This window comes from Microtus ochrogaster, chromosome 15, assembly GCF_000317375.1.
Source record: "Microtus ochrogaster isolate Prairie Vole_2 chromosome 15, MicOch1.0, whole genome shotgun sequence".
In the NCBI taxonomy this organism is placed as follows: Eukaryota; Metazoa; Chordata; class Mammalia; order Rodentia; family Cricetidae; genus Microtus; species Microtus ochrogaster.
In genome coordinates this window covers 21,852,492-21,864,875 of record NC_022017.1, presented here as the reverse complement: position 1 = coordinate 21,864,875, position 12,384 = coordinate 21,852,492, and the positions used below count along the sequence as shown (strand labels likewise).

General features: G+C 55.1%; 4 protein-coding genes across 10 annotated transcripts in view; 1 reads left to right on the top strand and 3 right to left on the bottom strand.

Annotated features, from left to right (window-relative positions):
- The window catches only part of Ncaph2 (non-SMC condensin II complex subunit H2), a 20,409-nt gene extending 14,870 nt beyond the window's left edge, over positions 1-5,539 (top strand). For 2 of the 4 annotated variants that reach the window (XM_013348875.2, XM_013348873.2), the window contains exons 10-21: positions 2,031-2,102; positions 2,311-2,377; positions 2,505-2,612; positions 2,698-2,751; positions 2,904-2,974; positions 3,052-3,145; positions 3,249-3,317; positions 3,421-3,476; positions 3,555-3,656; positions 3,754-3,903; positions 3,971-4,141; positions 5,037-5,539. In XM_013348875.2, the coding sequence (XP_013204329.1) occupies positions 2,031-2,102; positions 2,311-2,377; positions 2,505-2,612; positions 2,698-2,751; positions 2,904-2,974; positions 3,052-3,145; positions 3,249-3,317; positions 3,421-3,476; positions 3,555-3,656; positions 3,754-3,903; positions 3,971-4,111 (984 nt within the window). In that variant the 3' untranslated portion in view covers positions 4,112-4,141; positions 5,037-5,539. Of the gene's footprint in view, positions 1-2,030; positions 2,103-2,310; positions 2,378-2,504; positions 2,613-2,697; positions 2,752-2,903; positions 2,975-3,051; positions 3,146-3,245; positions 3,318-3,420; positions 3,477-3,554; positions 3,657-3,753; positions 3,904-3,970; positions 4,142-5,036 lie in introns of all 4 variants that reach the window. The other 2 variants (XM_013348874.2, XM_005354342.3) reach the window with 1 other exon arrangement.
- On the bottom strand, positions 4,303-5,136 carry LOC101984850 (protein SCO2 homolog, mitochondrial). The gene has a single exon (XM_026782521.1). The coding sequence runs from the start codon at positions 5,124-5,126 to the stop codon at positions 4,350-4,352; it is 777 nt and encodes a 258-aa protein (XP_026638322.1). The 5' UTR covers positions 5,127-5,136; the 3' UTR covers positions 4,303-4,349.
- A 380-nt stretch (positions 5,540-5,919) lies between the features above and the next one.
- Tymp (thymidine phosphorylase) lies at positions 5,920-9,607 on the bottom strand. 3 transcript variants are annotated; one of them, XM_026782518.1, is made up of 10 exons: positions 9,416-9,607; positions 9,013-9,214; positions 8,673-8,875; positions 8,153-8,257; positions 7,671-7,800; positions 7,446-7,564; positions 6,765-6,927; positions 6,448-6,678; positions 6,176-6,316; positions 5,920-6,093 (listed from the first exon to the last, which is right to left on the bottom strand). In XM_026782518.1, exons 2-10 carry the CDS (start codon positions 9,203-9,205, stop codon positions 5,936-5,938), a joined length of 1,443 nt encoding a protein of 480 aa, XP_026638319.1. In that variant the 5' UTR covers positions 9,206-9,214; positions 9,416-9,607; the 3' UTR covers positions 5,920-5,935. The 3 variants fall into 3 exon arrangements, with proteins under 3 accessions (XP_026638319.1, XP_026638318.1, XP_026638320.1); XM_026782517.1 differs by having other exon boundaries at positions 9,439-9,606; XM_026782519.1 differs by having other exon boundaries at positions 8,159-8,257; positions 9,439-9,606.
- Positions 9,608-9,862: 255 nt separating this feature from the next.
- Odf3b (outer dense fiber of sperm tails 3B) lies at positions 9,863-12,132 on the bottom strand. Of its 2 annotated transcripts, XM_013348826.2 has the most exons (7): positions 12,013-12,132; positions 11,513-11,654; positions 11,083-11,286; positions 10,747-10,851; positions 10,512-10,633; positions 10,135-10,275; positions 9,863-10,006 (listed from the first exon to the last, which is right to left on the bottom strand). In XM_013348826.2, the coding sequence occupies exons 2-7, from the start codon at positions 11,619-11,621 to the stop codon at positions 9,923-9,925; spliced, it is 765 nt and encodes a 254-aa protein (XP_013204280.1). In that variant the 5' UTR covers positions 11,622-11,654; positions 12,013-12,132; the 3' UTR covers positions 9,863-9,922. The 2 variants fall into 2 exon arrangements, with proteins under 2 accessions (XP_013204280.1, XP_005354398.2); XM_005354341.2 differs by lacking the exon at positions 12,013-12,132 and having other exon boundaries at positions 11,513-11,922.
- Between the last annotated feature and the right edge of the window lie 252 nt (positions 12,133-12,384).

The window sequence follows — 12,384 nt, the reverse complement described above, 5'->3', positions numbered from 1 at the left end:
GCTCTGTAGACCAGGCTGGTCTCGAACTCACAGAGATCCGCCTGCCTCTGCCTCCCGAGTGCTGGGATTAAAGGCGTGCGCCACCACCGCCCTGCTTCCCCTTTTTATTATTAAAGGTCAGACCCGAGAGGTATTTTCTATCACTTTATCATGTTCTCTTCCTCACACTTTATTCCCATCGGTTGCAAGTTTTAGATCCCAGGAAGGGCTTTTGAACATGAATCTAATTTGTACCTTAGTTTCCTTTCAGCCTCCAAGCCCTAAGAAATGGCAAGGCAGCACCCCTATCTCGTTCTCTCATTTATCTGATTTACTTGCCAGATTAGTGAGAGGCTAGCACGAAAGATGCTAACTGCATCTCCCTTTATTGCATTTTCTCCTTTTTTACAAAAAGTTCTTGGTTGGCTGCCGTCTCAGGCTCCGGGGCATTTCTCACTACACAGCAATTGTGAAACAACCTCCTCCACTTCTTGCCAATGATCTCTACCCTGGTGCGCTGTCAGAGACTGCAGAATTTCTTCTAAACCCTTTAGCTGTCTTCAGAGCATCTCCATATTCATGTGGTGGACCCCACTCACCAGGCATGCTACCTATACCTTGTGGATAAACTGTCATCCTGGAATTCCCTTCACAGACACTCTGGGCCTGATGGCTTAGCCTTAGTTGCATGTCTCATTACCTGTAGTAAGAATCACGCCATTGCTGCCATAACAAGACGACACTGTCACACTGTGCAATGGAGGGCATAGCTGTATTTGGACATCTCCCCATTCATAGAGGCTTCTCAGCTTCAGTTACCTGACTTGCTATGCTGTATGTCCAGGACCATACACTTCTCTCCATTTCGTCTTTTGTTCTGTTGTGTCCCTTGGTGTTCTTTTTTCGGGGAGGTATGAACAAATGTCTATTTACCTTAGATAGAGAACTGAAGACAGATCAAAGTCCAACTTGGTGAACCAATGAGCGTTTTTTTGGGGTGGGGGGTGGGGGATTACTTGGAGGAATATGGGTGAGGTGTTACCTGTAGGAGCAGAAATGACTCAGAGACGCCTGCATTGCCAAAGACCCAACCAAGCATTTGTGAAAGCTCACAGAGCTGGAAACCTGGAGCACGCTGCACAACTCGGAGGCGAGTGTCTTCATGGGGGCTTGGTTGGGCCTCAGCCTCTTCTATGCAGCTCAGCTTATCCGAGTCTTCACTGAAGCTTGGCTGGTATCTACTTCTAAGCCTTCTATGTAGTTGGGCTGTTGGGAGAATCTTCTCAGCAGTCTTTACTGTTTACGTATTCTTGGGGAAATAGGGACCTAGTGAATCTAGTCAGTTTTAGGAATTTCCTGAAACTGTTGAGTTTACTTGATATGTTAATGACCATCCTGTAGAATGGAGTGTTTCACCTCATCTTAGAACAGCAGTTCTTAACCTGTAGGTTGCGACCCTTTTTTGGGGGGCGGTGTCCCATATCAAATATGTTTACATTATGATTCGTAACTGCAGCAGAATTACAGTTATGAAGTAGCAATGAAATTGTATGGTTGGGGTCACCACAACATGAGGAACTGTGTTAAAGGGTTGCAGCATTAGGGAGGCTGAGAGTGCTGTCTTAGAACATCCTGCTGTTCATTGCCCTGCTCACATCCTGTGTCATAGTTTTACTCTAGGAGGAAACTGTTCACCACCACAGTGAGCACCACCACACCTGGCTGACTTTATTTTATGTAAATGCTGGGGACTGAACTTAGGTCCTCAGGCTTGCAGGGCGAGCACTTGCTCAACTTTTACTGGCCCCTCCTTAAGGTTTTTTTTTTTTTTTTTTTTGGTTTTTCGAGACAGGGTTTCTCTGTGGCTTTGGAGCCTGTCCTGGAACTAGCTCTGTAGACCAGGCTGGCCTCCTTAAGGTTTTTACTTTTGGTCCCTAAGAGGGCCCTTGAACCATGTTTTTGCTGTGACACTAAGCAGAATTTCTGGGCTCTTGAGAGCTTTTGGTGGACAAGAGCCAAGAGAGGAGAGCCTGTGAGCGATTTCTTTGCAGACTGCTCCCTTGCCCAGGAGATACATGCTGCGGGAGCGACAAGGGAACCCGGAGCCTGCCTCCCGGCTACAGGTGAGAAATGCCAGGTCCCTGGCAGGGCAGGTATATTCAAAGGTATGTCTTTGCCCTGTTGCCCTTCAGACTCTCAGCACTTCTTCCAGAAACTTAAGTCCTCTCCCATGTAGCTTTGGGCCTCTCGAATCCTGGGCTATCACCACTTTGTGAGCTCTGGTGGGGAGGGCTCCTGCTCTTCCCTCAACTTCTGCTTGTTTGTACTCAGGAGACCCCAGATCCCTGGCAGAGCCTGGACCCTTTTGACTCCTTGGACTCTAAGGTCTTCCAGAAAGGTCAGTAGAATTGGTGGCCTCATTTATTTTCCCCTGCCTAGGGCTACTGAGTTACAAGATAGTGGATTGGAGGGGCCTTTGTATCCCCTTTCCTTGGCTACTCCTGAGGCAGTCTCTCTGTCTCCAGGTAAGCCCTTTTCTGTGCCGCCTGGTATGGAGGAGCCTCCAGGACATAAACGCAAGAGGAAACGTGCCACCAAGCTGCAGGACTTCCACCAGTGGTACCTGGCTGCCTGTGAGTGAGTGTGGGTTAAGGCAGCACATCCCTTTGCCTGGGTACTGTGATTTTGGCCCGGTTCTTGCTAACTGCTCTCTCACAGATGCTGACCATGCTGACAGCAGGAGGCCTCGGCGAAAGGGCCCAACCTTTGCAGGTGAGGCTGGAGTCCTACCTGTTCGGGGAAGGTAGTCTTTGCCTTCCCCAGTTCCACTGCCATCCTCCCTGCCAGGGTCACTTGACATCCTGGGTGGACAAGGGTGAGCTTGGTCTGGATGGGGAAGCCCCTCATAAGGCCTTTGTCTGCAGACATGGAAGTGCTGTACTGGAAACACGTAAAAGAACAGCTAGAGAGCCTTCAGAAGCTGCAGAGGCAGAAGGCAAGTGCCCATAGTACTCGAGTCTGAGACCCACAGGGCCTGGAAGATGAGTCTCCTCACAGATATTCTCTGGACAGATGACGGAGAGATGGCTGCCTGGGGCCAAGGAGGATCTGTGGCCTGTAGAGGAGGAACGCTTGGAAGAATCCCTAGAAGACCTTGGGGAAGCGGGTAGGTGCCGTTTGATGTGGGGTGGGATGGGAGGAGTCCGTGCTCTCAGCACCTACTGCTGTCTGAGCAGCTGCCTCTGGTCACTTCTCCCACGTCTCAGCAGATGACTTTCTAGAGCCTGAGGAGTATGCAGAGCGGGAGGAGGTGATGCCTGGGGAAGCTGCTGACCTAGGTAGGTAATGGGAGCACCTGCGATGTGCTGAGGGAGCAAGAGCTGCCTGAGATGAGGGTTTGCAGCCTCATAGCTGCAGCAGCTCATGGTTGGGTCTTTCTAGATGCAGAGGCTATGCCAGAGTCCCTGAGATATGAAGAGCTAGTCCGAAGAAATGTGGTAGGCCTGGGTCACGGGTGGAGCAGTGGGGCATCCTGGGCCCTTACGTGCAGGAAGAACACACTGGTCCTTCCATAGGAACTCTTCATCGCCACCTCCCAGAAGTTTGTCCAGGAGACAGAGCTTAGCCAGCGCATCAGGGACTGGGAAGATACTATCCAGCCCCTGCTCCAGGAGCAGGTTAGGATGCTGTTGGGAACTCCGGCCTTCTGCCACCAGCTTGGGGTTATCCGAGCTGTCTCTCCACTTGAAGCTAACATGGCCTTTCCCTGTGCAGGAGCAGCATGTGCCCTTTGATATCCACACCTATGGGGACCAGTTGGTTTCACGGTTCCCCCGGCTCAATGAGTGGTGTCCCTTTGCGGAGCTTGTAGCTGGGCAGCCTGCTTTTGAGGTGTGCCGCTCCATGCTGGCCTCCTTACAGCTGGTGAGTGGCCTGGGACACATGGGATGGGGAAACCCCCTTGGACTCTGCTGATGCCTCGTCTCCACAGGCTAATGACTATACGGTGGAGATCACCCAGCAGCCAGGCCTGGAGGCAGCTGTGGATACCATGTCTCTGAGACTGCTCACACACCAGCGAGCCCATACACGCTTCCAGACCTATGCTGCCCCCTCCATGGTCCAGCCTTGAGTGGAGAGTACTGAGGCGCAGGGGTGGAAGGTAGTGTATACCTGGAAATCTTGTGCCCCTAATGTACCATGGGGCCATTTATTCCAGTGCTGCCTCCAGGCTGGCCTAGCCTATTAAGTGATACTGCTACCCCCTCCCTGTTCACTCAACAAGCCATTTAAATGGACTGCGGAGAGAGAGCACCCACACACTGACTAAGTACATTCATTTATTTACCGACAGGGCCTAGGTAGGATGTTTAGGGCAGGATGCTTTGGAAGGCAGCTATGTGCCGACGTACACTGTCTACAATCTGCTCTGCTGACCGGCTTCGACCATAGTAGTCCGTGAAAAGACCGTCTGGGTTGAGCAAGTAAATAGCAATGGAGTGGTCCACAATATAGTCCTGGTCCTCATCCTTGGGACCAGCACTGTAGTATACACGGTAGTTGCGACTAGCTTGGGCCACTTGTTCTTTCGAACCAGTCAGACCCAGCAGTCTTGGGTGGAAGTCCTTCACATACCGGGCCATGGCTGCCACATCATCCCGTTCTGGGTCCACAGTGATGAAGACAGGCTGCACCAGGGGCAGGTCAGGCTCTGCCTCCAGCTTCTGGACCACTTGGACCAGTTTTTCCAGCTCATCAGGGCAGATATCAGGGCAGTGAGTGAAGCCAAAGTACATCAGTACCCACTGGCCTCGAAAGTCGGCTTTACATCGCGGCTGGCCTTTGTGGTCTAGTAGGCTGAAGTCACCCTGGCCCACAGCAGCCTGGCGCAGGGCCTCTGTCCGTTGCTGTTGGTGCCTCTTTTCCTTCTCAGCTCTTGCTGCCAGCCAGGCCCAGCCCAGCCCAGCTCCAAACACAGCAGTGATCAGCAGCCTGGTTCTTAGCCCAGGGCCTTTGGGTTGGCCCTGCCCTGACCAGTGTCGGGACTTTACATACAGAGTTTCGCTTCCTGGGATCCGGAGAAGGACTCGAGGTTTGAACTGAGAGAGCCTGGACCAGGCTTTGGGCCCTAGAGCCTGTAGCACCATGGACCTGAAGCTCCTGAAAAAGAACAGAGATGCCAGCAGTTGGAAAAGAACAGACAAGGTGCCTGGGCCCCCACTGCTGGAGAAACTTGTCACCCCATATCCATGCAGGTTAGCTGCCTGTCGGGGCTCATCTGAACACAGAACTGCTTCGCCTTAAGCTTGAGCTTAGGCAACGCCAATTGTTCATAGCTGGTTCGCTCCTAGTTCTTTAACTAGGGAGCCTCAGCCTCATTACCGCAATCTGTCCTTAACCTGCCCCTCAACCACCACGCTTCCTTCATTACCGCAATCTGTCCATTATCTGCCCCTCAACCACCAGGCTTCCTTCTGGATGCCTAGAAGCATTCAGAACATGCTTTGCCTGGGCACCAGAACACACGCCTATTTACAATAAATTTTTTTTAAAGGAAGGATGTCGCTGATACTCTGGTTTACTACCTTAAAGGGGTAATCCTTCCTAGCCTCAGGTGGTCTGGGGCTCAGGAGAAATCCAGTACCACTAGTGTCACACAGAATAGCCCATTCGTGCTCAGGGCACCTTTGGCCCGTGTGTCCCTGAGGTCTCTGGCATCACCCGGAGAAGATGGGATTGACAAATATTCACAACATACCCCCTTTCTGGGCTGCACCACTCGGACCTCACACCAGGTCTCTACCTCACCCTCAAAGGACAGGACGAGGTAGTGGCAGCACCCTCAGACAAACCACAGAGGTCATTTGTTTCACCTAGTCCCATCCAGTCCCGCCCTGGTGGGTAGGGGGTTTGCTCAAATGCGGGACCCACCCACCTGCTTGCGGTGGGGTCGGATTTAGGGCTGAACGACGGTCGGTGGGAGGACTAGCTCAGCGAAAGGTGAAGGGGCCTTGAAGGGTGCGCGGTCAGACAGCACGAGCGCCCCCTGCAGAGCGCGGCGCTGCTGGTCGCTGAGCGTCGGGCCGTCCAGGTGTACGCGGAGCCAGGGTGTACCTGCGCGAGCGACGGAGCGGTTACCTAGGCCACACGGCGACCGGGAGTGGAGGACTGCTTGCCGGTCCCGAACGGCGCTCACCGCGGTACAGCCACTGACCCACGTCGACCAGCAGCTCGGCACCCACTCCCGGCTTGATCGGCTGTCCCGCTCGGCTGCGTCCGGCCCCGAGCTCGTGCAGCACACGGGCCAGCGGCAACGCCAAGACGTTCTCCACGGTGCCTGGGGCGTGGAGGAGAGGCGGTCGCGGAGAAGCTAGGGAGCTGCAGGCGGACGCACGAGGACGGGACCAGGAAGGAAAAGACGCGGAGAGGAAGTGGGCGGGGCCTGGCGCCGGGGATATCCGTTCTCACCGTCTGCAGGGGCGAGCAGCTCCTCTTGCACTCTCGCGTGGGGCAGCAGCTGGCGGCGTTGCGCGGGGCTCCCGGAGCACAGTGCTCTGGCTAGGCCTGGCTCCACGCCCTGCGCCGAAAGCATCAGCTGGAAGCGACCCAACGCAGAGCCGTCATCCAACGCCGCGGCCACTCGGGCAACGCCCTGGTCTTGGGTTTCCGCCTGTCCGCTAAGCCAAAGGATGGCGCCCCCTGCTGGCGGGAGGGACGGAGCTCAGGAACCGCAGGGTTGAGAGCCCTGACACATAGATAGGTGATCTTAACTTCAGCCCTCTCACCTAGCCTAATGACCAGGTCCCGTAGGTCCGGCGGCCCCGCACCGTCCAGGCAAAGCAACGCTTCTTCCACTTCCAGGGTATGGCCCACGCTGCGGCCCAGAGGGCTATCCATGGCGGTGAGGGCTGCGGCGACCCGCAGCCCCAGGCCCACTCCCGCCCTAACCTGGGGAGGCACTACTCAGTGTCCAGTTGGCATTACCTAATTCCATGCCTACTGCACCTGGGTTGGGATGTCAGGAAATACTCGGGGTGCAGATCGGAAACCAACACTGCCAGGGCTTCACTGCCAGGTGTTGGTGGGGTGGTCTTGTTCGCTCTAGTGGAGGGGTTCTGTGGAGGATTGCCCCAGTCCCAAGCTCAGGACAGCCTTGATTAGATACGGTAGGAGGGCTGGAAAGGGGGATTGCCAGTTGGTTCTACAGGGATTGTTGAGTGGGCAGAGGCAGGGATGCGACCGAAGGTGAGGTTCACATTTCTTCTCAGAAAGGGCACAGAGGCCGGGCGGTGGTGGTGCACACCTTTAATCCCAGCACTCTGGAGGCAGAGGCAGGCGGATCTCTGTGAGTTCGAGGCTAGCCTGGTCTACAGAGCAAGTCCAGGACAGCCAGGGCTACATAGAGAAACCCTATTTCGAAAAACAAAACAAAAAAGAAAGGCCATAGAGGCCCAGCATGGGCTCACCAATGTGTTTGCCAGCTCTCGGGCCTGCTCCTGGTCTGGGAAGACTGCAGCCCCCCCAAACTTGACATCCACCACCAGAGTGGACAGTCCTTCCACGACCTTCTTACTGAGGATTGAGGCTGTGGAGAACAGAAACATCATCCCAGGGGATGATACCTGGAGACGGAGGGTATTGCCTCTGTGATAAAGATCGTATGTCAGTCAGGGTACCCCGTATCAGGTCACCTGTAATGAGTGGTACACTGTCCACAGTAGCTGTCACATCTCGTGCAGCGTACAGGATTCCATCAGCAGGGACCAGCTTCTCACTCTGGCCAACAATGCAGCAGCCCACCTCCTCCAGTAAGCGCAATATCTGTTCAGACACCTGCAGTGACCTTGGAGGAAGGGCCCTCTCACTGGCCCTGGCCACGGACCCAGCAAGAGTTCAAAACATGGCCCAAGTGCCAATAATCTGATTCTGATGCCTGACCTGATTATCTTATGACACATTAATGATTACCAGCCCATGGGTGTTTCTACCTACTCCCGAGTAATAATCCAGATCAAAGTTCTCTTACAACTCTGGCCCATCTACAATGGATGACCTTTAGAATAGTCAACACTCTCACTAGTGACCCGTATAAATAACCTATCAGTTGGTTGTCCCGTGATTCTGGCCAGTGATTCTCCCTCAACCCAGATCAGTGATGGATTTTGTGGCCCACCTGTACCTGCTCTGGGCTCTGGGTGACATTGAACCCAGGAATAGACTCCAGCTTATCCAGTGTGCCCCCTGTGTGTCCCAGACCACGTCCGCTGATCATTGGCACCTGGTGGATAGGATTCCTGTCTGCCCCGGCACCACTCCCCTTAGCCCCATTTTCTCGCTCCCTTAGTGAGAGCTTCAGCTGAAATTACTTTAAGCAGTTGTACTATTTTCAAATATTTTAAACAGTTCATGTGGGTGCCCAATTGCTGGAAAGGAAATCGTACTTGGCGGGGAGCAATTTGTCAGTAGGGCAGGAACTGGCGCTCATATATGTCTGGGACCCAAGTCCATGGGACAAGAGAAAGACCCAGCTCTTTCTCTGAGGGTGCTGTTAGGTACTGAGGCAGCTGTATTCCATGGTCTGTATTGGGGGACAGGACAACCCTGGATTTTGTCTTTGAGAGCTTTGAGCCTGGCTTGAGGGTAGGAGGTGCTTGTGAGTGGGTCAGAGATTCGTGGAGATAGCAGTTACTAACCTTACAGCCACACGCAGCCAGGGCAGGTGCCAGAACCAGGCTGACCTTGTCCCCCACACCTCCCGTGGAGTGTTTATCCACAAGCTGCTGGTGCCAGGCCTTGGGCCACTCTAGTTGCTGCCCAGAGTCTGCCAGGGCCTGCGTCAGCACGGTTGTCTCTTCTGGGTCCATGCCCTGCAGCCGAATGGCCATCAGCATAGCCCCTGTGTGTGGACATAGGAGTGGGGTGTTCACAGCGCATGGGTTTTCTGCGGCCTGGGGTGGTGATGAGGTACTGGGGATCTTTGAGGTGCGAATGGGGAAGTTAGGGGTCAAGGTCCAATTAGGGCTTGCCACACACCAATTTGTGTGTCCTGTGCGCTTCCATCCATCACTGCTTGCACGAAATCCCTGATATCTGCCTCACTCAGATGCCCTCCATCTCGTTTGAGGCGGATCAGCTCAGGCAGCTTCTTGGGTTCCCTCCCCCCTCCCCCTGAGACGGCACCAGCTGTCTCTGGGGTTGAGGGAGATGGTGTCCCCGGAGCTGCCATTGCTTCAGCCTGCAGAGGATATTGAGACACCGCTGGAACCCGCCTCCCCGGCCATATCCCCGAAGCCACCATGGTCTCTTGTCCCAACCTTGCTCCTAAATGTGTTTCTGGTGCCCCTCATTGACCCATGTTTTCCTCAGCACCCAGCACCTTTCACCCCCAAGTCTGGCTTCCTTTTCTCGATCTCACAACTAGACCCCAGTCCAGTACCTAGTCAGTTTAGGGGTCTTTACCAGTTTTCTGGCTCTGTCCCGGTTCCGCCCTGGTATGCCTCAACCCGTCGTGGAGTTAGGTGCAGAACAAAGCCACAGAAAGAGGTAGTCTAGGGACAGCGGGCAGATGGGGCGGTCCCAGGAGGTGGCACTTGTCAGGCCAATCACCACTTCAGCTGCTCCCTAACTGCTACTTTATGGCCAATTGGGGATGTTTCCGGGACCCTAAGGGCCAGGAGGATGTGGTACTCTCTGGACTGGCTTCCGCTCTGCCCAGTTCTCTGGGGTCTTGATATCTATGGGTCCGGGCACTGCTGTCTTTCCGACTACTAGTCTCTGGGTTCAGACACTTCCAAAGTTCAGACGCCACTAGGACCATCGACGCTCGCGCTCATCTGCCCCACCCCTCACCCGCCGAACCACGCAGAGAGCGAAGCACACACACACAGCGCCGGCTTGAAAAGCTTTAAGAAAACAACCGAGGGCCAATGCGCGCCTGCTAGAGTCAGTCTTCCACGTGGTACGGTATCATGGGGGCCAGGTAGTCTGAGTGCCTGATCCCGAAGCTCCAGCCACGAGGCTTCCGGTGCTGCGGGCCAGGAGATGCTGCTGATCTTACCAAGCCAGCTGTTCGGCTTCATACAGGAACCCCTGTACCCCAGGGACCCCGTCCACAGACCCTCATCCCCTGCCCCTTGACCCTGGACTCCAGACCACCTCTTCCACGCTGTAGGTTGCGGGTCCTGGCTTCGGAGTGCTTTCCTGGGGTGGCGAAGTCCGTGCCAGCATCGTGAACTGCGGGGCTCGAGTCTTGTAGACCCCCGGGTTCACAACGTGGTAGGCACAGGGGCCTGGGGTCTAGGACAGGAGCAGGGTGTTGAGTCTAGCCTCAATTCCTTGTGGACTACTCATCCTTTTTTTCCCCCTCCCTCAGGCTAGACTTTCACTATGTACCCCAGGCTGACTTTGAACTCACAATCCTCCTGCCTCAGTTTCCTAAGTGGTAGAACGCCAGGTGTTTTTCACCGCCCCCAGTTCTACTGACTCTCTTGATTACTAGAGGCTTTCAGCTAGCTGGCAGCTCTTTCCCCGACCTTGCTGAGGTCCTCGAAGCAGCTGCCCACAGCGCTGCGGCCATAGATGGAGTAGGTTGGGGCTGAGACTTTGCCTATGACACGAGGACCCAAGAGCGAAGGCACAGTGTAGGACGCAGGGCCTAGGGAGGAGCCAACAAGAGGTTATGTTGGACCAATCTCCTTGTATTTATGGCAGACTGCAGGTTGGAGTGCGGGAAGGTCCCTAGTGCTGGATATAGCCCTCTGGCCTCACCTGGGGTTTGCTGCTTCGAGAGGATGCCCCAGTTTCTGGAAGCCATGGTATGCCGGGGAGCACTGGGGTACGTTGCGTTTCCCGCGCGTTCTGGGAAGTATCTACCTATGGGATGGACCAAGAGTGTGGGCCAGAACTGGGGCGGGGTGGGGGTGGGGTATGGGGAGCTTAGCCTGGGGGTCTTGGCACTTGAGAGAAATTGGAGCCACATTGAGGTTCGGGTTTCTGGGTATGGGTAGAAGGTTCCCGGGATTCTGGGTTTGGGTGAGGAGTTTCCCAGTGGGCTTCCTTAGAGGCAGTTCCATTTTGGGGAGACCCGTGCCCCAGGGTGCTGACCCGGTCCCGGAGTGAGGACAGGCGCAGTGTGGCGTAAGCGACCATAGATGGAGAAGGCTGGGGTGCCATCGGTTCCGCGCACGGTCATGCGGGCGGGCACCAGGTGGCTCGGTCCCGGCCCGCAGGTTGTGTGCTGCAAGGGCAGGCGCGAGCCGAAGGTGAAGGCGGGCGCGCGCGGCCGAGATGGGTCGTGCAGGATGTAACCTGCGGGAGCATCCCCGCGTCACCTTCCGCAGCGCCCTGCGGCTGCCAGCTTTACTCCTTTCCCTCCCCCACTTCACCAAGGCAGTCCCAGCACAGAACCCCTTATCTTTTTGCCTCCCTTTCTGCTCCGGGCAGAGTCCTCCGGTTCTTGGATTCCTGGCACCAATGTAGACCGCCCACAGTCCCACCTTCCCCTACTTCCTCCCCGGGTATCCGCCCTTGCTACCGGTGTTCGGTGGCAGCTTGTATTTGGGCCCTGGGCCTCTGTGGAGTGCCGCGATGGGGCCGCGGGGCCGATGGGGCCGCCAAGTGCCGACCCAGACCTCTGAGCCCATGGCGCAGGCGGGGCTGCTCAGGGCTTGCAGCACCTGTGGACAGAATTCGGAGGAGACGCGCTTCCCTAGCTCCACTCGGGAGCCAGCACGACCGACGGCAAGGCCGAACACGTATCCCATGACACCCGGAAAACAAACAGTAGTTTCCCAGGCTGGGAGGCGGGTGCACTGGGGCAGGAACGAGCTTCAAAGCCATCTCTGGCCTCCTATCCCAGGGCCTTCTGTACCAGTGTTCAACTACAGGCCAAGTTTGGACCCAGACACTGGAAAGAGAATGGTCTGGAGTTCCTGGGTGGGAGAGGTGTTTTAGAGGTGTGGGGAAAGGGTGTCCTGAGGAGGGGTCTTGTCGGGGCACAGGATGCTCCGAGGGAAGGTCTGGAGATGCACTAACCTGCTACGATGGTTACCCTCTTGAGAAAGCAAAGCCGGGCAGTTTGACAAACTCCCATCAAACTCTCAGACCCATTATGTCCCATCTTGCTTCCTGGCAACCAGATCAAGTGTCTGGCCCCACCCTCCGGGGACTTCAGCCCTATCATCTCCTGCGACTGCCGAGACTGTGTGCTGGATGGACATTCCACAATTAGATAAATCTGCGGACAAAAACAAGTTTAGAAAAAAAAAAGGGCCCCCCCCCAGTTTAAGAAAAAATGAATAATACAGAAAGTTCAATTTATTTACATATCTATGTAAGCCCACGAAATATTTGCAAAACCTAATGTTTTGGGCCAGAAAATAATACCAGTTGAATAGAGGGGCAGCA

Excerpts from the sequence above, each read along its gene's own strand:
- LOC101984850 (XM_026782521.1), bottom strand. The coding sequence starts at position 5,126 with ATGGTGCTACAGGCTCTAGGGCCCAAAGCCTGGTCCAGGCTCTCTCAG.
- Tymp (XM_026782518.1), bottom strand. The coding sequence starts at position 9,205 with ATGGCAGCTCCGGGGACACCATCTCCCTCAACCCCAGAGACAGCTGGT. Across the intron at positions 8,258-8,672 it reads TGGCTGCGTGTGGCTGTAAG|GTGCCAATGATCAGCGGACG; the intron begins GTTAGTAACTGC and ends CCTATCCACCAG. Across the intron at positions 6,317-6,447 it reads GCTGCTCGCCCCTGCAGACG|GCACCGTGGAGAACGTCTTG; the intron begins GTGAGAACGGAT and ends TCCACGCCCCAG.
- Odf3b (XM_005354341.2), bottom strand. The coding sequence starts at position 11,741 with ATGGGATACGTGTTCGGCCTTGCCGTCGGTCGTGCTGGCTCCCGAGTG. Across the intron at positions 11,287-11,512 it reads CAAGCTGCCACCGAACACCG|GTTACATCCTGCACGACCCA; the intron begins GTAGCAAGGGCG and ends ATGCTCCCGCAG. Across the intron at positions 10,276-10,511 it reads GCTTCGAGGACCTCAGCAAG|ACCCCAGGCCCCTGTGCCTA; the intron begins GTCGGGGAAAGA and ends CTCCTGTCCTAG.